Raw genomic sequence first — 23,408 nt, forward strand, 5'->3', positions numbered from 1 at the left:
CCCCAGGTGGACTCCAATCAAGTTGTAGAAACATCTCAAGGATAATCAATGGAAGCAAGATACACCGGAGCTCAATTTCGAGGCTCATAGCAAAGGGTCTGAATTCTTATGTAATAAGTTATTGATATTTTTTATTTTGAATAAATTAGCAACATTTTCTAAAAGCCTGTTTGTGCTTTGTCAATATGGTGTATTGTGTGTAGATAATTTAAAAATGTTTATTCCATTTTAGAATAAGTAACGTAACAAAATGTGGAAAAGTCAGTGGGTCTGAATACTTTCCGAAGGCACTGTATGAAGTTCAGTTTGACAATAGATTGAGCATGACTTAACTCAGTTTTACGCATGCGCACTACATCAACATTGTTTGTAGCGGCAGAGAAGACCACCGAAACAATTTATGTAACTCTGTAGTAGAGATGCATACAACAGCAGCATATTATGTTTCATACACGAGACGGACGTACTGCTAATTGACTCAGCACAGTGTTGTTAAAAGTGTAGCTATTACTACGAAGACACTGCTATATTGCCGACTTGTTTCGTTGCAAAAGAGTTCCCAGCCACGTCAACTTCATCCGTGGCAGTAAAGTTCAAGCATTCATCTGATCCAGAATTTAACAGGGTGAGCATCTGGATCATGTCAGTTAGGGTGGTACTGCCAATATCGCCCTAAATGTCCTTAACTTGTTCGCAAACCAGCAGGAAGATTACTAAAGCTTATTGGCTGTAAATTAGCTGAAAGTTAGCTGAGTAGCTAGCCATACTTGCTAACGCGTTAGCTAAGCTAAATGAAGCTAACGTTAGCAAATTAGCTCTGGTGATTCAGTCAGGCTACAACAATGTAATACTGCAATTTCTCTAGCTAACAGCAGTGCAAGCATAATTATATGTTTTCAGTGTCATTATTGGGAAGACTGGTATCTTGTATTCGTAAGTGTTAAATAGCTCACCATCATAATTACTTATGATGTTAGCTAGGATAATTGTTTTATATTGGTTACAGCTTTTTTTGTTACATATGGAGAAAATGTTACAATGACGACAGTAGCTTAATACGAATACAAATTGTATTGTCAGGCTCGTTTCACAAAGGGGACTTGGTGTCACATGACCATAACATGTACTTTGAGCCTGAAGCAATAGCAGCACTTCTTTCTTGGACATAGGTCAATGAAGACAAAAACAGGGTGCTTTCATTATCCCCTGCACAAGAAATGGGGGATGTGAAAAGCATTTACAATTTTGATTACTGTAGGATAGTGTTAGACGATATGCAATTTGATGGTGTAAATATAAATGATTATTCATTAAGTAATATATTTTAATGTATGTTTTTAAAAAAGTCTACTTTCACAGTGAAACAGTATAGTAACCCCTTTAAATGGCTCAACCTTTGCCGAAACACCCCACAAGACATTGAAAGGTGCTTGTATGTGGAGTCTCTATCATGTCAACTTGTTGATGTGTTGCCAAAGACCCGTACTCCTATCCAGAAAATGGAGGCCGATAATTGCCCTGCTGGAAACAAGGTGGAACAAACAGATTCCTCACCTCAACAGGAGAACACTGCTTGTGGTGGACCTGCTGTAGGTGATCCAGACAGTCAAAGCCAGTCACATAAAGCTGCCTCCAAGGCTTCCCACCCTGAATCAGAGGACCTGGACTCCTTTAACCTGATAGAGCCCCCTCCTCTGGACTGGAGGTCAGACGACTCTAGTGAAGCAGGGTCAGTGGAAGAGATGGATGATCCCAGCTTTCCTCCCTCCTCTGTCGCTGTGGACAGTCCAGAGGATGTACTAGGTGAGTCCCTATCTGCTGTGGATGTAGTAGGTGAGTCCCTACCTCTCTTGGACACCAGTGACACTGTAGCTTTACCTGTGGCAGTTAGCCAGGAGGAGCTAATCAACTTTGCTCCTGAGGATAGAACCCCAACTGAACCGGTCCTGGATCCTTGTGAAAAGGAAAGAGTGGTGGAGGAAGAGAAGAAGGTTGAGATCTGGAGACCAGGTGACGAAGACCACACTCGGATCCACCACCTGTTGAACCGACTCCAAGTCATCAGAGAAAGCCCTTTCCCCAGGAACTCAAGCACTGACCCTGCACCATCAGCGTTCTCTGAGTCCTCGGACTTTGACCCTGCAGGCCCATCTCTGTTGACTGACGTCAGCCCTTTCCTACCAGAGCAGAACCTGAACCAGGCCTCGGGGCTGCTGTTCTCTGAGAGTCAACAGAGAGACCTATTAGGGCTGCTGGAGTGTACAGAGATCGGGGTTCCCCAGCCCAGTCCCTCTGATACCCATGTTCTTCCTTACATGGCCCGGAGAGAAGAGATGGATGCGGTGGTGTCTGTCTCCTACAACCAGGAGGACGGGGAGAGGTTCTGGGACCACTTTGGGAACAGCGGGCGGCTGCGCCACATAGATGACTCCGTTGACTATATCCCAGAGGATGAGGTCCCAGAGCCTGTGTGGATGAAGTTAGGGGAGGAGGCTCCAGAGGAGGTCAACGATGCAGAGAACAGTGAGCGGGTAGGTGTGACATGCTGAAAGATGGTTATTAATGATTAATGGTGGTGTTATAATACTGAACAAAAATATAAAAAACATGCAACAGTTTCAACGATTTTAAAATTCATTAGGCCCTACTCTCAGTGGCACAGCCATGGGTGTGCCTGGGAAGGCATAGGCCCTCCCACTTGAAGAAGCCAAGGTCCTGGGCTGTTGTGGTTACACGTGTCTGCGGTTGTGTGGCCAGTTAGACGTACTGCCAAATTCTCTTAAACAATGTTGGAGGCGGCTTATGGTAGATAAATGAACATTCAGTTCTCTGGCAACAGCTCTGGTGGACATTCCTGCAGTCATCATGCCAATTCCACGCATCCTCAACTTGAGACATCTGTGATATTGTTGTGTGACTAAACTGCACATTTTAGAGTGGCTTTTTGTCTCCAGTACAAGGTGCACCTGTGTAATGATCATGCTTTTTAATCAGTTTCTTGATATTCCACACCTGTCAAGTGGAGGGATTATCTTGGCAAAAAAGAAATGCTCACTAACAGGGTTGAAAAACCAATTTGTGAACAACATTTCAAAAATACAATTTTTGTGTGTATGGAACATTTCTGTGATATTTTCTTTTGCTCGTGAAACATGGGACCAACACTTCACAATATTTTTTTGTTCGGTAAAGTATAGAGGTCGACCGGTTATGATTCAATGCCAATACCGATTTATTGGAGGACCAAAATAAGCAGATACCGATTAATCGGCTGATTTTAAAATAAAAATATGTATTTATTTGTAATGACAATTACAACAATACTGAATGAACACTTATTTTAACTTACTATAATACATTAAAAAAAAAACAATTTAGCCTCAAATAAATAATGAAACATGTTCAATTTGGTTTAAATAATGCAAAAACAAAGTGTTGGAGAAGAAAGTAAAAGTGTAATATGTGCCATGTAAAAAAAAAAGCTAACGCTTAAGTTCCTTGCTGAGAACATGAGTACATAAGAAAGCTGGTGGTTCCTTTTAACATGAGTCTTCAATATTCCCAGGTATGAAGTTTTAGGTTGTAGTTACTATAGGACTATTTCTCTCTATACGATTTGTATTTCATGTACCTTTGACTATTGGATGTTCTTATATGCACTTTAGTATTGCCAGTGTAATAGTATAGCTTCCGTCCCTCTCCTCGCCCCTACCTGGGCTCGAACCAGGAACACACCGACAACAGCCACCATCGAAGCAGCGTTACCCATGCAGAGCAAGGGGAACAACTACTCCAAGTCTCAGAGCGAGTGACGTTTGAAACGCTATTAGAGCACACCCCGCTAACTAGCTAGCCATTTCACATCGGTTACACCAGCCTAATCTCGGGAGTTGAAAGGCTTGAAGCATTGCGAAGATCTGCTGGCAAATGCACAAAAGTGCTGTTTGAATGAATGCTTACGAGCCTGCTGGTGCCTACGACTGCTCAGTCAGACTGCTCTATCAAATCATAGACTTAATTATAACATAATAACACGCAGAAATTACGAGCCTTTGGTCATTAAAATGGTTGAATCCAGAAACTATCTTACAGTGAAATATGGATCCGTTCTGTATTTTATCTAACGGATGGCATCCCTAAGTCTAAATATTGCTGTTACATTGTACAACCTTCAATGCAAATTAACTACGGCCTTTGTTAGGAATAAATGGACTTCACACAGTTCGCAATGAGCCAGGCGGCCCAAACTGCTGCATATACCCTGACTGCTTGCATGGAATGCAAGAGAAGTGACAATTTCCCTAGTTATAAGAAATTCATGTTAGCAGGCAGAATTAACTAAATATGCAGATTTAAAAATATATACTTGTGTATTGATTTTAAAGAAAGGCATTGTTTATGGTTTGGTTACATTGTTGCAACGACAGTGCTTTTTTCCGCAAATGCGCTTGTTAATTCATCACCCGTTTGTCGAAGTAGGCTGTGATTCAATGAGAAATTAACAGGCACCGCATCGATTATATGCAACGCATGACACGCTAGATAACTACACATGGTTGATGATATTGCTAGTTTAACTAGTGATTATGTTAAGATTGTTTTTTATAAGATAAGTTTAATGCTAGCTAGCAACTTACCTTGGCTTATTGCTGCCCTCACGTAACAGGTAGTCAGCCTGCCACGCAGTCTCCTCGTGGAGTGCAATGTAAGGCAGGTGGTTAGAGCGTTGGACTAGTAACCAGAAGGTTGCAAAAACGAAGGTAAAAAATCTGTCGTTCTTCCCCTGAACAAGGCAGTTAACCCACCAACCCTAGGCCGTCATTGAAAATTAGAATGTGTTCTTAACTGACTTGCCTAGTTAAATAAAGGTGTAAAATATATATATATATATATATATATTTTAATCGGTGTCCAAAAATACCGATTGTTATAACTTGAAATCGGCCCTAATTAATCGTCCATTCCGATTAATCGGTCGACCTCTAGTAAAGTATCAATTATTTTGCTGATGATTGATTGGTTCAAATGAGCTGTGTCTTTTACTTTGTTCAATTATCATTGACCTCTTCACTTACAGGGCACAGAGGACCACCCAGCCTATAAAGATGGTAAGCTAAACATAGGCTATGTAAAACTTCTGTGCTTCTTTTATTGGAATCTCAATATTAATAATAATAATAGCAGTAATAACAATAGTAATACATTTCTGATAAGTCACTTTGTTTTTGTGTCAGTGCCTGGCCCCTGTGACCCAGATGACCTCCTGGATGGGGTCATATTTGGGGCCAAGTACCTGGGCTCCACCCAGCTCAAGTCTGACAAAAACCCTTCCACCAATGCCCGAATGAAACAGGCCCAAGAGGCTGTGGACAGGATCAAAGTAAGTTTACTTTTGGCATTTTAGTCATTTAGCAGATGCTCTTATCCCAAGCAACTTACAATTTGGTGCATTTATCTTAAGGTAGCAAGGTAAGACAACCACATATCTCAGTCGATTGAGACTGCTATGGTTTAGAGTGTGCTGCGGCAGAACCTTGTTTTTTCCCCCGCTGTGGGTTGGTGCTACAGTAAAACTTTTCCTCAATAAAGCATCTATGACTGCAAAGTCAGTGCTAGTAAGAAAATAAAGGCGCAAGTTCAATGGCAGGGTGTTTTTTTCCCTTCTACTTTTTGAAGAGGTAGGTTTTTAGACGTGGTCGGAGAATTGGCAGGGACTGTGCTGTCCTGACGTTAGGGGGAAGCTTGTTCCGCCATTGGGGTGCCAGGATAGAGTACAGCTTTGACTGGGATAAGTGGGAAGTGGGGGGGGGCATAAGTGCCAGAATGGGTCAGACAGATCATTCTGCTAAAAAGCGGTGATCTGCTTTAGATTGTGTCATCAAAACATCTGCTCTTGTCTTTCTCCAGGCCCCAGAGGGAGAGTCTCAGCCTATGACTGAGGTGGATCTCTTCATCTCCACTCAGCGCATCAAAGTCCTCAGCGCAGACACACAGGTTTGGTTTGAATGAATGACAAAGTAGCTAAGGTCATTCCTTGAATAAAAGTGTCTCTAATTTGCGTTGTACTCAGCCTGTACAGTTGAATAGGCAAGTGAATTTTGTGACAGTTTTTCAGCTTTTTCCCTACTTAATGGCTGGCTGATCCTAGATATATAGTGGTTACTGTTAAACTAGCCTGGCCATCTTTGTTGTTAGACCCAGTGGGAATGGATCTATCTTGGATTTTTTTCATTAGTGTTAAACTTACACCTAAAGGTTCAGTCCCTGGGTTGACCGTGATCTTCCAGAGTTCCTCCACCTCAAGAATTGCTTTTGGCGAAAGACTCACACGCTGACTGGCTCTTGTTCAGGCAAATGAGAAATAAGTGCACTCAGGCTATCCGGGAGGCCAAAGTTAGTTACTTTAAGGAGCAGTTCTCTCTCTGTGGGTCTAACACCAAAGAATTCTAGAAAACGGTTAAAGACCTGAAGAATAAACCTTCCTCCTCACAGCTGCCCATGTCCCTTAATGTTGATGATGTGATTGTTACTGACAAGGAGCACATGGCTGAGCTCTTTAAATCACCACTTCATTAAGTCAGGATTCCTATTTGACTCAGCAATGCCTCCTTGCCCGTCCAACATTTCCTAATCTCCCACCCCTTCTAATGCGACTATCCCCAATGCTTCTCCCTCTTTTTCCCCTGCCCTGCTACAAAGTTTCTCCTTGCAGGCAGTCACTGAGTCCGAGGTGCTAAAGGAGCTCCTTAACTTGTTATGGCTGCAATCCCGTTAACGGGATAAGTGTCATCAACAACCGCTGAATAGCATAACGCTACATTCAATGGATATTACGACAAATATTTATATTCATGAAATCACAAGTGCAATATAGGGAAACACAGTTTAGCCTTTTGTTAATCCACCTGTCGTGTCAGATTTTGAAATGATGCTTTACAGCGAAAGCAATCCAAGCGTTTGTGTAAGTTTATCGATTGCACGACAAAACGTTAAGTACACTTAGCATCAGGTACTTTCATGTCACGAAAATCAGAAAAGCAATCAAATTAATCGTTTACCTTTGATCTTCGGATGTTTTCACTCACGGGACTCCCAGTTACACAACAAATGTTCCTTTTGTTCCATAAAGATGATTTTTATATCCAAAATACCTCCGTTTGTTTGTCTCGTTATGTTCAGAAATCCACAGGAAAGAGGGGTCACGACAACGCAGACAAATTCCAAATAGCTTCCATAATGTCCACAGAAACATGGCAAACGTTTTTTATAATCAATCCTCAGGTTGTTTTAAAAATATATAATTGATAATATATCAACCGCAAATGTCTTTCACAGTAGGAGAGGGAAAAGCAATAGCTGTCCAAACTCTGTTGCGTGAGCAAAACTCATGTGACGCAATGTTGACGCAATGTTATCTATCTGGCTCATTTTTCAAAATAAAAGCCTGAAACTATGTCTGAAGACTGGTGACACCTTAAACAAAAGCGATAGGAAAAGGAATCTGGTTGATGTCCCTTTAAATGGAGCAAAGGGAGGCTATGGGACATGGAGTTTTCAAAATAGAGGCCACTTCCTGTTTTGATTTTCCTCAATATCAGTTCTGTTATACTCACAGACAATATTTTTACAGTTTTGGAAAATTTAGAATGTTTTCTATCCAATACTGATAATAATATGCATATATTAGCAACTGAGACTGAGGCGCTGGCCGTTTACAATGGGCACCTTTTCATCCTAGCTACTCAATACTGCCCCTGCAGCCATATGAAGTTAAACTGGGTCAGATGGTTTAGACCTTTCTTTTTTTAAGGTTGCTGCCCCTATCTTCGCCAAGCCCATCTCTGACCCTTTTAACCTGTATCTTCTCTCTAGGGAGGTTCCCATTTTATTTAGATTTTATTTTTATTTCACCTTTATTTAACCAGGTAGGCTGGTTGAGAACAAGTTCTCATTTACAACTGCGACCTGGCCAAGTTAAAGCATAGCAGTGTGAACAGACAACACAGAGTTACACATGGAGTAAGCAATTAACAAGTCAATAACACAGTAGAAAAAAAGGAGAGTCTATATACATTGTGTGCAAAAGGCATGAGGAGGTAGGCGAATAATTACAATTTAGCAGATTAACACTGGAGTGATAAATGATCAGATGGTCATGTGCAGGTAGTGCAAAAGAGCAGAAAAGTAAATACATAGAAACAGTATGGGGATGAGGTAGGTAAATTGGGTGGGCTATTTACCGATGGACTATGTACAGCTGCAGTGATCGGTTAGCTGCTCAGATAGCAGATGTTTAAAGTTGGTGAGGGAGATAAGTCTCCAACTTCAGCGATTTTTGCAATTTGTTCCAGTCACAGGCAGCAAAGAACTGGAAGGAAAGGCGGCCAAATGAGATGTTGGCTTTAGGGATGATCAGTGAGATACACCTGCTGGAGCACGTGCTACGGGTTGGTGTTGCCATCGTGACCAGTGAACTGCGATAAGGCGGAGCTTTACCTAGCATGGACTTGTAGATGACCTGGAGCCAGTGGTGGGTGGTATAAGATGCTTTAGTAACAAAACGGATGGCACAGTGATAAAATGCATCCAGTTTGCTGAGTAGAGTATTGGAAGCTATTTTGTAGATGACATCGCCGAAGTCGAGGATCGGTAGGATAGTCAGTTTTACTAGGGTAAGTTTGGCGGTGTGAGTGAAGGAGGCTTTGTTGCGAAATAGAAAGCCAACTCTAGATTTGATTTTAGATTGGAGATGTTTGATATGAGTCTGGAAGGAGAGTTTACACTCTAGCCAGACACTTAGGTACTTATAGATGTCCACATATTCTAGGTCGGAACCATCCAGGGTGGTGATGCTAGTCGGTTGAAAAGGTTGAAAAGCATGCATTTGGTTTTACTAGCCTTTAAGAGCAGTTGGAGGCCACGGAAGGAGTGTTATATGGCATTGAAGCTCGTTTTTTTTTTGGATAGCACAGTGTCCATGGAAGGGCCAGAAGTATACAGAATGGTGTCGTCTGCGTAGAGGTGGATCAGGGAATCGCCCGCAGCAAGAGCAACATCATTGATATATACAGAGAAAAGAGTCGGTCCGAGAATTGAACCCTGTGGCACCCCCTAGAGACTGTCAGAGGACCGGACAACATGCCCTCCGATTTGACACACTGAACTCTGTCTGCAAAGTAGTTGGTGAACCAGGCAAGGCAGTCATTAGAAAAACCGAGGCTACTGAGTCTGCCGATAAGAATATGGTGATTGACAGAGTCGAAAGCCTTGGCCAGGTCGATGAAGACGGCTGCACAGTACTGTCTTTTATCGATGGCGGTTATGATATCGTTTAGTACCTTGAGCGTGGCTGAGGTGCACCCGTGACCGGCTCGGAAACCAGATTGCACAGTGGAGAAGGTACGGTGGGTTTCGAGATGGTCAGTGATCTGTTTGTTGACTTGGCTTTCGAAGACCTTAGATAGGCAGGGCAGGATGGATATAGGCCCGTAACAGTTTGGGTCCAGGGTGTCTCCCCCTTTGAAGAGGGAGTAAAACTGAGACCAAGGTCTCTTTTACAGATCAGCCTGAATTAAACAAATTACAGAAAATACACATCAATATAAATACCAAACGCAAGCAAAAAAAACACATTCATCAGTAACAAGGTCCTCAGTCAGCTTTCTGAATTACCCTAGTTTTGCAGCTCTTTCAGAACATCTGCTATCTGGATTTGGGTAAAGGAGACGCTGGGGAGGCTTGGGCGAGTAGCTGCGGGGCTGCCTTTCCAGGTCCTTCCCCAAACAGTTCGAACTTATAATTAAAAAAATTAATCTCTCCAGAAATAAGTCTCTCACTGTTGCCGCCTGCAACCGACCCCCCTCAGCTCCCAGCTGTGCCCTGGACACCATTTGTGAATTGATCGCCCCCCATCTAGCCTCAGAGTATGTTCAGAACAGAGTATGTTGGGAGGCGAGTATGATGGGAGGCGATCAATTCACAAATGGTGTCCAGGGCACAGCTGGGAGCTGAGGGGGGTCGGTTGCTATTGTTGTCTCTTTTTTTAAATGTTTAAAAATGTGTAATTTAATTTGACCCCTTTTTCTCCCCAATTTCGTGGTATCCAATTGTTTTAGTAGCTACTATCTTGTCTCATCGCTACAACTCCCGTACGGGCCCGACGAAGGTTGAAAGTCATGCGTCCTCCGATACACAACCCAACCAAGCCGAACTGCTTCTTAACACAGCGCGCATCCAACCCGAAAGCCAGCCGCACCAATGTGTCGGATTAAACGCCGTGCACCTGGCAACCTTGGTTAGCGCGCACTGCGCCCGGCCCGCCACAGGAGTCACTGGTGCGCGATGAGACAAGGATATCCCTACCGGCCAAGCCCTCCCTAACCCTGACGACGCTAGGCTAATTGTGTGTCAGACCTCCCGGTCACAACAGAGCCTGGGCGCGAACCCTGTTTGTATGGTATGGTACGCCAGAGACAGAGACTCTGCAGTACAGCGCCATTAACCACTGCGCCACCCGGGAGGCCCCTTAGGTCTCTCTCTTTATGTAGTGTTGTGTTGTCTCTTGCCGTGATGTGTGTGTGTGTGTGTTGTCCTATATTTTTTATTTAATACATTTTTATTCCTAGCCCCCTTCCCCGCAAGAGACCTTTTGCCTTTTGGTAGGCCGTCATTGTAAATAAGAATTTGTTCTTAACCGACTTGCCTAGTTAAATAAAGAACAACTAAAAAAGACCAAATATAGTGTTAGTAAACAGTTTCTATACATTCATCCCTCCTGCTTCTCCTATAGGAGGCCATGATGGACCACGCTCTCCAGATGATCTCCTACATCGCAGACATCGGCAGCATCGTGGTCCTGATGGCCCGCAGGAAGCCGGCAGTGGGCCGTAAAGGCCAGGAGGAGAACCCCACCGGGGCCAACTCCCCCGGGCCACAGAAAAAGTGCTGCATGATCTGCCATGTGTTTAACTCCGATGATGTGAGTCAGCCAAGTGGAAACCGTACAACTTTATGTTCAATATGTTTTGTGTTTTTTTTGTTGAAAATAATTAGGTTGAACTGTTATTTTATTTCCGGTGCCAGTCTTTTTCTACAGTACTTGAGCCAACTTGTCGTTGTTTTGCCTAAGCAACTAGGTAAACCAGCTTTATTGAATACAGAAAGAAACAACCTGGCACACAGGTTATTTTTCCATGCCAGGAGTCGATTAACAGGAGGAAACACTAATTAGCAGTTCATTAGATTATTATAGGTTAAGGTTCGGTTTAATAATACGTTAGCCACAGCCTATTTTGTTTGTTACTTGAACTACTCTGTGAGAAGGAACAGGTATGTAAAGGATTACCATACTGTTGGCTGCCAGTCTGGAACATGTCTGAACACGCCCACTGACTCACTGTCACTTTCCTGCATGTAGGCACAGGTGATCGCTCAGGCGATTGGCCAGGCCTTCGGTGTGGCCTACCAGCAGTTCCTCCATGCCAACGGCATCAAGGCCAGCGAGCTAAAGCCCAGCGAGTACAGTGACTACCTGGGCACACAGGAGCTCTACAACGGAGACCTGGTGCACTTTTCTGATTCAGATAATATCAGAGAGGTACAGTAACACTCAATTTCAGCACCTTGTTGTTAGGACCAGCCGGGGTGTCCTTTTAAATGTAGGTCTACAAATGCGGTATTCCTCCCTGCAGGGATTCTCAACCCTCTCCTTGGGGACCACCAGACGTTTCATATATTGGTTGTAGCACTAAACTGGCACTACTGATTCAATCACCAAGCCCGTAACTAATCGAATCAGGTTTGCCAATTCAGGGAAACAACAAATGTGTGAAACATCTGGTGATCCCTGATGAGAGCTTTGGGAAGTACTTGCCTAGATAACAATCTGTTTTAACATTTGGTTGTTCATGGAGATAATATTGTCCTTAATAAACCAGAGGTATTTGTGGTTTTACACTATGCAACAGCCACTTACTCTTTTGCTCAAGACACCGATGAAACAGATCCATACATTTCATGATTTTAGTGAAATGTACATCAATGTTGTGTAGCGTTAAGATAAAATCATGTTTAAATTGGGTTAGGTACTCCCTGAACTTGTCAACTGTTTTACATCTTGTAATTTGTTTCCCTACTGAACACCACCCAGATGAAATTCCATCTTTCTCTTAAACCACCTTCCTGCTGTCTGTCCAGGTGTCCATCTCCAAGGCTCCCGGGGAGATAGTGGGGGTGGCGGTGGTGGAGTCGGGCTGGGGGTCCATCCTGCCCACGGTAGTGGTGGCCAACCTACTCCACGGTGGCCCTGCAGAGCGCTGCGGGGCCCTCAGCATTGGAGACCGCATCATGTCTGTCAATAGCACCAGCCTTGTGGGCCTCCCCATAACCACCTGCCAGAGTATCATACGGGTAAGAGGGGGTTGTGTTGTGCATCTGTGTTTCACTAGTTCCTGTGACTGTTGGTTGTCTATCATGTAGTTCGTAGAATGCACACTAGATGGTGCTGTATTGCTGAAGTCATACAGCAGGGTTCCCCAACTGGCGGCCCACAGGTTATTTTTATTTGGCCCATGTTGACTCCAATGCTTCTCACATTTGTGTGAAGTTGGCTGGATGTCCTTTGGGTGGTTGACCATACCTTGAAAAACCCAGCAGCTTTGCAGTTCTTGACACAAACTGATGTGCCAGGCACCTACTACCATACCTCGTTCAAAGGCACTTAAATATTTTGTCTTTCCCATTCACCCTCTGAATGGCACACACGCATCCCATGTCTCAATAGTCTCAAGTCTTTAAATGTCCTTCTTTAGCCGGTCCACTCCCCTTCATCTACACTGATTGAAGTGGATTTAACAGGTGACATCAGCTTTCAACAGGATTCACCTGGTCAGTCTGTCATGGAAAGAGCAGGTGTTCCTAATGTTTTGTATACTCAGTGTATGATCATATACAAATGTAATCAAGGTTTGTAAGACAGATTATATATTTTTGGGCTTCCGGTCAATTTGAAGCCCGGCCCCTTGACTATCTACTCTAGAAAATAATCTAGTTGATGATCCCTGGCATAGACTGATGCGGGTGACGTGTCGAGTGGGAGATCAATTGGTGGAAATGTTTGCCTTCTAAAGTATCATTTCGGCATGCGGTTGGACTTGATGGTAGGATGTTGGATTTCTTCACCTAATGTTCTGTGCTACGCACATGCACGGATGCACACACACAATACCCATTCTGTGAATGCCTTTCTTAATGTACGGAGCACAGAATGCAATTAGATAGTGAATGGATACTTTAAGGTGACATAGAAATGTATGTTGCAGGAATCTCTCCAGTATTTGTATGATGTATTTTCCCCTTTTTTGTTGTTTTTATAAAAGGATTTGAAAAACCAAGCTGAGGTGAAGCTCAGTATTGTCCACTGCCCTCCCGTCACCATGGCTATAATCAAGCGACCGGACCCAAAATTTCAGTTGGGCTTCAGTGTGGAGGACGGCATTGTAAGTGACAGTTACTTTGTATATCATTTTACTCTGCATTTTTATTAAAATAAAAACGATGTATATGTATTCAACTCCCAGACAGGATCTAACATTCAGGTTATTAATGTTTTATTTATGTCAATATTTATTTGGGTCAGGCCCTGTCCAGTCAGTAGTGAGTAGTATGCATTTGAGATTATTTTTTGTTTCTCACTGCGAACATGGTCTTGAATAAAGTTAATCTAAAATCAATGTGGTCTGAAACAGATTTTTTTTCGATTGAATAGTACCTGTACGACATCCATTTTATGAAAGTCCATAGTAGTAAAGCAAAAAGTGTAAATTGCCCACTTTCATAGCTTCACAACCTTCAATCACCTCAACTCTCTCGTGTATCTTTTCATTCTGTATCTTTCTCATACCCATGTTGCCTTGAGCAGATCTGCAGTCTGATGCGTGGAGGGATTGCGGAGAGAGGTGGCATCCGGGTCGGACACCGCATCATTGAAATCAACGGACAGAGTGTGGTAGCCACTCCTCACGAGAAGATCATCCACATTTTGACTAACGCAGTCGGGGAGGTGAGAGGATTTCCCCCCCCAAATCAGAAGCACTAGATTTAACACTTTAATTTCAAGAAGCCTACTTTCTCTTTATTAGCTTTGACATTCATAACTGCTCATCTTTCTGAACAGATTCACTTGAAGACAATGCCAGCCTCTACATATCGCCTTCTAACGGGACAAGATACGCCAGTATTTCTCTGAGAGAACGGAGAAGAGTGCTGCTGCGCTCACAAGCAAACGAGCTATACGCAAGCCATTCTCCAACTATACACATGCCATTCTCCAACTATACACATGCCATTCTCCAACTATACACATGCCATTCTCCAACTATACACATGCCATTCTCCAACTATACACAGGCCATTCTCCAACTATACACATGCCATTCTCCAACTATACACAGGCCATTCTCCAACTATACGCAAGCCATTCTCCAACTATACACATGCCATTCTCCAACTATACACAGGCCATTCTCCAACTATACACAGGCCATTCTCCAACTATACACATGCCATTCTCCAACTATACACATGCCATTCTCCAACTATACACAGGCCATTCTCCAACTATACGCAAGCCATTCTCCAACTATACACAGGCCATTCTCCAACTATACACAGGCCATTCTCCAACTATACACATGCCATTCTCCAACTATACACATGCCATTCTCCAACTATACACATGCCATTCTCCAACTATACACAGGCCATTCTCCAACTATACACATGCCATTCTCCAACTATAACACAGGCCATTCTCCAACTATACACATGCCATTCTCCAACTATACACAGGCCATTCTCCAACTATACGCAAGCAATTCTCCAACTACACGCAAGCCATTCTCCAACTATACACATGCCATTCTCCAACTATACACAGGCCATTCTCCAACTATACACAGGCCATTCTCCAACTATACACATGCCATTCTCCAACTATACACATGCCATTCTCCAACTATACACATGCCATTCTCCAACTATAACACATGCCATTCTCCAACTATACACAAGCCATTCTCCAACTATAACACAGGCCATTCTCCAACTATACACATGCCATTCTCCAACTATACACAGGCCATTCTCCAACTATACACATGCCATTCTCCAACTATAACACAGGCCATTCTCCAACTATACACATGCCATTCTCCAACTATACACAGGCCATTCTCCAACTATACGCAAGCCATTCTCCAACTATACGCAAGCCATTCTCCAACAATACACATGCCATTCTCCAACTATACACAGGCCATTCTCCAACTATACACAGGCCATTCTCCAACTATACACAGGCCATTCTCCAACTATACACATGCCATTCTCCAACTATAACACATGCCATTCTCCAACTATAACACATGCCATTCTACAACTATACACAAGCCATTCTCCAACTATAACACAGGCCATTCTCCAACTATACACATGCCATTCTCCAACTATACACATGCCATTCTCCAACTATAACACAGGCCATTCTCCAACTATACACAAGCCATTCTCCAACTATACACAGGCCATTCTCCAACTATACACAGGCCATTCTCCAACTATACACAGGCCATTCTCCAACTATACACAAGCCATTCTCCAACTATACACATGCCATTCTCCAACTATACACATGCCATTCTCCAACTATAACACAGGCCATTCTCCAACTATACACAGGCCATTCTCCAACTATACACAGGCCATTCTCCAACTATACACATGCCATTCTCCAACTATAACACAGGCCATTCTCCAACTATACACATGCCATTCTCCAACTATACACAGGCCATTCTCCAACTATACGCAAGCCATTCTCCAACTATACGCAAGCCATTCTCCAACTATACACATGCCATTCTCCAACTATACACAGGCCATTCTCCAACTATACACAGGCCATTCTCCAACTATACACAGGCCATTCTCCAACTATACACATGCCATTCTCCAACTATACACATGCCATTCTCCAACTATAACACAGGCCATTCTCCAACTATACACAGGCCATTCTCCAACTATACACATGCCATTCTCCAACTATAACACAGGCCATTCTCCAACTATACACAGGCCATTCTCCAACTATACACAGGCCATTCTCCAACTATAACACAGGCCATTCTCCAACTATAACACAGGCCATTCTCCAACTATAACACAGGCCATTCTCCAACTATAACACAGGCCATTCTCCAACTATACACAAGCCATTCTCCAACTATAACACAGGCCATTCTCCAACTATAACACAGGCCATTCTCCAACTATAACACAGGCCATTCTCCAACTATAACACAGGCCATTCTCCAACTATAACACAGGCCATTCTCCAACTATACACAGGCCATTCTCCAACTATACACAGGCCATTCTCCAACTATACACATGCCATTCTCCAACTATAACACTGGCCATTCTCCAACTATACACAGGCCATTCTCCAACTATACACAGGCCATTCTCCAACTATACACATGCCATTCTCCAACTATACGCAAGCCATTCTCCAACTATACACATGCCATTCTCCAACTATACACAAGCCATTCTCCAACTATACACATGCCATTCTCCAACTATACACATGCCATTCTCCAACTATACACAGGCCATTCTCCAACTATACACAGGCCATTCTCCAACTATACACAGGCCATTCTCCAACTATACACAGGCCATTCTCCAACTATACACAGGCCATTCTCCAACTATACACAGGCCATTCTCCAACTATACACATGCCATTCTCCAACTATACACATGCCATTCTCCAACTATAACACAGGCCATTCTCCAACTATACACAGGCCATTCTCCAACTATACACATGCCATTCTCCAACTATACACATGCCATTCTCCAACTATAACACAGGCCATTCTCCAACTATACACAGGCCATTCTCCAACTATACACAGGCCATTCTCCAACTATACACATGCCATTCTCCAACTATACACAAGCCATTCTCCAACTATAACACAGGCCATTCTCCAACTATAACACAGGCCATTCTCCAACTATAACACAGGCCATTCTCCAACTATAACACATGCCATTCTCCAACTATAACACAGGCCATTCTCCAACTATACACAGGCCATTCTCCAACTATACACAGGCCATTCTCCAACTATACACATGCCATTCTCCAACTATAACACTGGCCATTCTCCAACTATAACACTGGCCATTCTCCAACTATAACACTGGCCATTCTCCAACTATACACAGGCCATTCTCCAACTATACACAGGCCATTCTCCAACTATACACAGGCCATTCTCCAACTATACACAGGCCATTCTCCAACTATACACAGGCCATTCTCCAACTATAACACAGGCCATTCTCCAACTATAACACAGGCCATTCTCCAACTATAACACAGGCCATTCTCCAACTATACACAGGCCATTCTCCAACTATACACAGGCCATTCTCCAACTATACACAGGCCATTCTCCAACTATAACACAGGCCATTCTCCAACTATACACAGGCCATTCTCCAACTATACACAGGCCATTCTCCAACTATACACATGCCATTCTCCAACTATACGCAAGCCATTCTCCAACTATAACACAGGCCATTCTCCAACTATAACACAGGCCATTCTCCAACTATAACACATGCCATTCTCCAACTATAAAACAGGCAATTCTCCAACTATACACAGGCCATTCTCCAACTATACACAGGCCATTCTCCAACTATACACATGCCATTCTCCAACTATAACACTGGCCATTCTCCAACTATAACACTGGCCATTCTCCAACTATAACACTGGCCATTCTCCAACTATACACAGGCCATTCTCCAACTATACACAGGCCATTCTCCAACTATACGCAAGCCATTCTCCAACTATACGCAAGCCATTCTCCAACTATACACATGCCATTCTCCAACTATACACAGGCCATTCTCCAACTATACACAGGCCATTCTCCAACTATACACAGGCCATTCTCCAACTATACACATGCCATTCTCCAACTATACACATGCCATTCTCCAACTATAACACAGGCCATTCTCCAACTATACACAGGCCATTCTCCAACTATACACATGCCATTCTCCAACTATAACACAGGCCATTCTCCAACTATACACAGGCCATTCTCCAACTATACACAGGCCATTCTCCAACTATACACATGCCATTCTCCAACTATACACAAGCCATTCTCCAACTATAACACAGGCCATTCTCCAACTATAACACAGGCCATTCTCCAACTATAACACAGGCCATTCTCCAACTATAACACAGGCCATTCTCCAACTATAACACAGGCCATTCTCCAACTATACACAGGCCATTCTCCAACTATACACAGGCCATTCTCCAACTATACACATGCCATTCTCCAACTATAACACTGGCCATTCTCCAACTATACACAGGCCATTCTCCAACTATACACAGGCCATTCTCCAACTATACACATGCCATTCTCCAACTATACGCAAGCCATTCTCCAACTATACACATGCCATTCTCCAACTATACACAAGCCATTCTCCAACTATACACATGCCATTTTCCAACTATACACATGCCATTCTCCAACTATACACAGGCCATTCTCCAACTATACACAGGCCATTCTCCAACTATACACAGGCCATTCTCCAACTATACACAGGCCATTCTCCAACTATACACATGCCATTCTCCAACTATACACATGCCATTCTCCAACTATAACACAGGCCATTCTCCAACTATACACAGGCCATTCTCCAACTATACACATGCCATTCTCCAACTATACACATGCCATTCTCCAACTATAACACAGGCCATTCTCCAACTATACACAGGCCATTCTCCAACTATACACAGGCCATTCTCCAACTATACACAGGCCATTCTCCAACTATACACATGCCATTCTCCAACTATACACAAGCCATTCTCCAACTATAACACAGGCCATTCTCCAACTATAACACAGGCCATTCTCCAACTATAACACAGGCCATTCTCCAACTATAACACATGCCATTCTCCAACTATAACACAGGCCATTCTCCAACTATACACAGGCCATTCTCCAACTATACACAGGCCATTCTCCAACTATACACATGCCATTCTCCAACTATAACACTGGCCATTCTCCAACTATAACACTGGCCATTCTCCAACTATACACAGGCCATTCTCCAACTATACACAGGCCATTCTCCAACTATACACAGGCCATTCTCCAACTATACACAGGCCATTCTCCAACTATACACAGGCCATTCTCCAACTATAACACAGGCCATTCTCCAACTATAACACAGGCCATTCTCCAACTATAACACAGGCCATTCTCCAACTATACACAGGCCATTCTCCAACTATACACAGGCCATTCTCCAACTATACACAGGCCATTCTCCAACTATAACACAGGCCATTCTCCAACTATACACAGGCCATTCTCCAACTATACACAGGCCATTCTCCAACTATACACATGCCATTCTCCAACTATACGCAAGCCATTCTCCAACTATAACACAGGCCATTCTCCAACTATAACACAGGCCATTCTCCAACTATAACACTGGCCATTCTCCAACTATACACAGGCCATTCTCCAACTATACACAGGCCATTCTCCAACTATACACAGGCCATTCTCCAACTATACACAGGCCATTCTCCAACTATAACACAGGCCATTCTCCAACTATAACACAGGCCATTCTCCAACTATAACACAGGCCATTCTCCAACTATAACACAGGCCATTCTCCAACTATAACACAGGCCATTCTCCAACTATACACAGGCCATTCTCCAACTATACACAGGCCATTCTCCAACTATACACAGGCCATTCTCCAACTATACACAGGCCATTCTCCAACTATAACACAGGCCATTCTCCAACTATACACAGGCCATTCTCCAACTATAACACAGGCCATTCTCCAACTATAACACAGGCCATTCTCCAACTATAACACAGGCCATTCTCCAACTATAACACTGGCCATTCTCCAACTATAACACAGGCCATTCTCTAACTATACACAGGCCATTCTCCAACTATACACAGGCCATTCTCCAACTATACACATGCCATTCTCCAACTATAACACTGGCCATTCTCCAACTATACACAGGCCATTCTCCAACTATACACAGGCCATTCTCCAACTATACACAGGCCATTCTCCAACTATACACAGGCCATTCTCCAACTATAACACAGGCCATTCTCCAACTATACACAGGCCATTCTCCAACTATACACAGGCCATTCTCCAACTATACACAGGCCATTCTCCAACTATACACAGGCCATTCTCCAACTATACACAGGCCATTCTCCAACTATACACAGGCCATTCTCCAACTATACACAGGCCATTCTCCAACTATACACAGGCCATTCTCCAACTATACACAGGCCATTCTCCAACTATACACATGCCATTCTCCAACTATACACATGCCATTCTTCAACTATACACAGGCCATTCTCCAACTATACACATGCCATTCTCCAACTATACACATGCCATTCTTCAACTATACACAGGCCATTCTCCAACTATACACATGCCATTCTCCAACTATACACATGCCATTCTTCAACTATACACAGGCCATTCTCCAACTATACACATGCCATTCTCCAACTATACACAGGCCATTCTCCAACTATACACATGCCATTCTCCAACTATACACATGCCATTCTCCAACTATACACATGCCATTCTTCAACTATACACAGGCCATTCTCCAACTATACACATGCCATTCTCCAACTATACACATGCCATTCTCCAACTATACACATGCCATTCTCCAACTATACACATGCCATTCTTCAACTATACACAGGCCATTCTCCAACTATACACATGCCATTCTCCAACTATACACATGCCATTCTTCAACTATACACATGCCATTCTTCAACTATACACAGGCCATTCTCCAACTATACACATGCCATTCTCCAACTATACACATGCCATTCTCCAACTATACACATGCCATTCTTCAACTATACACAGGCCATTCTCCAACTATACACATGCCATTCTCCAACTATACACATGCCATTCTTCAACTATACACAGGCCATTCTCCAACTATACACATGCCATTCTCCAACTATACACATGCCATTCTCCAACTATACACATGCCATTCTCCAACTATACACATGCCATTCTTCAACTATACACAGGCCATTCTCCAACTATACACATGCCATTCTCCAACTATACACATGCTCACTCGCAGCCTCATTCTTTTTTTTTTTCTCCCCATATGCAATTGTACTGTATCAGCTGGCTATTGATACACATAAAGGGGTTCTCCACCTGTACAGAATATTTGATGTATGTATGTTGGAATTACATGATGATACAGCACATTTAGATTAAAAAAATAAATAAAACTCAGTTTATATTTATGAGATGTTTTAAAGCAAATGATAACTAAGATTGGCAATAGGAAAAGTGAGATTATTTTTAGACTATACTAAGCAACAGCATGAGTACGTACAATTGTCTTCCTCCACCGCTCTTTAGTTGCAATGTGCCTCCTTTGAACTTGAGTTAATGGAGAGAAGCCTTACTGAAGATATCTCTTGTTGTATCGTGCTTCCCGCCTCATTCTATTTTGGTATTTTATTAGGATCCCCATTAGCTGTTGCAAAAGCAGCAGCTACTCTTCCTGGGGTCCACACAAAACATGAAACATAATACAGAACATCATTAGACAAGAACAGCTCAAGGACATAACTACATACATTTAAAAAAAGGCACATGTAGCCTACATATCAATGCATACACACAAACTAGGTCAAATAGGGGAGAGGTGTTGCTTTATCTGTTTTTTGAAACCAGGTTTGCTGTTCATTTGAGCATTATGAGATGGAAGGAAGTTCCATGCAATTAGGGCTCTATATAATACTGTACGTTTTCTTGAATTTGTTCTGGATTTGGGGACTATGAAAATACCCATGGTGGCATGTCTGGTGGGTCAGAGCTGTGTGTAAGTTGACTATGCAAACAATTTTGGGATTTTCAACACATGGTTTCTTATAAATATAAGTGATGCAGTCAGTCTCCCCTCAACTATTAACCAAGAGAGACTGGCACGCATAGTATTTATATCAGCCCTCTGATGACATTAAGAGCAAAACGTGCCGCTCTGTTCTGGGCCAGCTGCAGCTTAACTAGGTCTTTCCTTGCCACACTGGACCACACTACTGTACAATAATCAAGATTAGACAAAACTAGAGCCTGCAGAACTTGCTTTTTGGAGTGTGGTGTCAAAAAAGCAGAGCATCTCTTTTTTTTTTTTTTACAGCTAGACAATGTCATTGACTAACATGCATGTCAACTGGCGACTAAATTAGTTTTAAATTATTACACTGTATCTCTGAACGGTGTACTATTAAAATGCTGAAAGATGTATTTTGCATGCCATTCCCTATTCCCATTTCAGTGCCTGGAAGAATTCATAATGTTGACTTCTGTATTTGCAGAATCAAAGGTAACTTTTAGCGTTAGAAAGATATGTTTTTAATGACTGCAGTTTTGGATGTTTTATTAAATTCGATCTATCTCTGTTAATTGCCATTGTTTATTGATTATGGACTGGGGATATGTGTGACTAAACCATGTATTATAGGATGTTTCTCTAATGGTATTGTGTGATATGTCTTGTTGCTCTACCTCTACACTTTTTTATATTTAATCCAAAGATTGACGACAAAAAAAGGTGCAGACTAACCTGTGACATATCAACATCTTAGAATACTCATACCATCAGTATGGTGGTGCATTCTCTTCAATGTATGGATCTTATTTTGAATAAATTTTGGACCGCACCAGATTTGCCAGTTCTTGCTTGCTCTTCCACCAAGGCACCTGAAAGTTCCCGGACATTTCTGGGAGGAATTGCCCTCGCCCTCCGATCCAACAGGTCCCAGACGTGCTCAATGGGATTGAGATCCGGGCTCTTCACTGGCCATGGCAGAACACTGACATTCCTGTCTTGCAGGAAATCACGCACAGAACGAGCTGTATGGCTGGTGGCATTGTCATGCTGTAGGGTCATGTCAGGATGAGCCTGCAGGAAGGGTACCACATGAGGGAGGAGGATGTCTTCCCTGTAACGCACAGCATTGAGATTGCCTACAATGACAACAAGCTCAGTCCAATGATGCTGTGACACAACGCCCTAGACCATGACGGACCCTCCATCTCCAAATCGATCCCGCTCCAGAGTACAGGCATCGGCTCATTCCTTCGACGATAAACCCGAATCCAACCATCACCCCTGGTGAGACAAAACCGCT

At 43.0% G+C, this 23,408-nt stretch overlaps 1 protein-coding gene across 2 annotated transcripts; it reads left to right on the top strand.

Annotated features, from left to right (window-relative positions):
* The first annotated feature begins 319 nt into the window (after positions 1–319).
* On the top strand, positions 320–15,575 carry si:ch73-40i7.5 (amyloid-beta A4 precursor protein-binding family A member 1). 2 transcript variants are annotated; one of them, XM_021570045.3, is made up of 11 exons: positions 320–625; positions 1,347–2,531; positions 5,078–5,108; positions 5,235–5,380; positions 5,908–5,994; positions 10,790–10,978; positions 11,417–11,596; positions 12,196–12,408; positions 13,377–13,496; positions 13,919–14,059; positions 14,174–15,079. In XM_021570045.3, the coding sequence occupies exons 2-11, from the start codon at positions 1,500–1,502 to the stop codon at positions 14,243–14,245; spliced, it is 2,211 nt and encodes a 736-aa protein (XP_021425720.3). In that variant the 5' UTR covers positions 320–625; positions 1,347–1,499; the 3' UTR covers positions 14,246–15,079. The 2 variants fall into 2 exon arrangements, with proteins under 2 accessions (XP_021425720.3, XP_021425796.3); XM_021570121.3 differs by having other exon boundaries at positions 337–625; positions 2,332–2,531; positions 14,174–15,575.
* The last annotated feature ends 7,833 nt before the right edge of the window (positions 15,576–23,408 follow it).

This window comes from Oncorhynchus mykiss, chromosome 1, assembly GCF_057628025.1.
Source record: "Oncorhynchus mykiss isolate SJ-2025 chromosome 1, ASM5762802v1, whole genome shotgun sequence".
Taxonomy (NCBI): Eukaryota; Metazoa; Chordata; class Actinopteri; order Salmoniformes; family Salmonidae; genus Oncorhynchus; species Oncorhynchus mykiss.

Excerpts from the sequence above, each read along its gene's own strand:
- si:ch73-40i7.5 (XM_021570045.3), top strand. The coding sequence starts at position 1,500 with ATGGAGGCCGATAATTGCCCTGCTGGAAACAAGGTGGAACAAACAGAT. Across the intron at positions 5,381-5,907 it reads AGGCTGTGGACAGGATCAAA|GCCCCAGAGGGAGAGTCTCA; the intron begins GTAAGTTTACTT and ends GTCTTTCTCCAG. Across the intron at positions 13,497-13,918 it reads TCAGTGTGGAGGACGGCATT|ATCTGCAGTCTGATGCGTGG; the intron begins GTAAGTGACAGT and ends TGCCTTGAGCAG.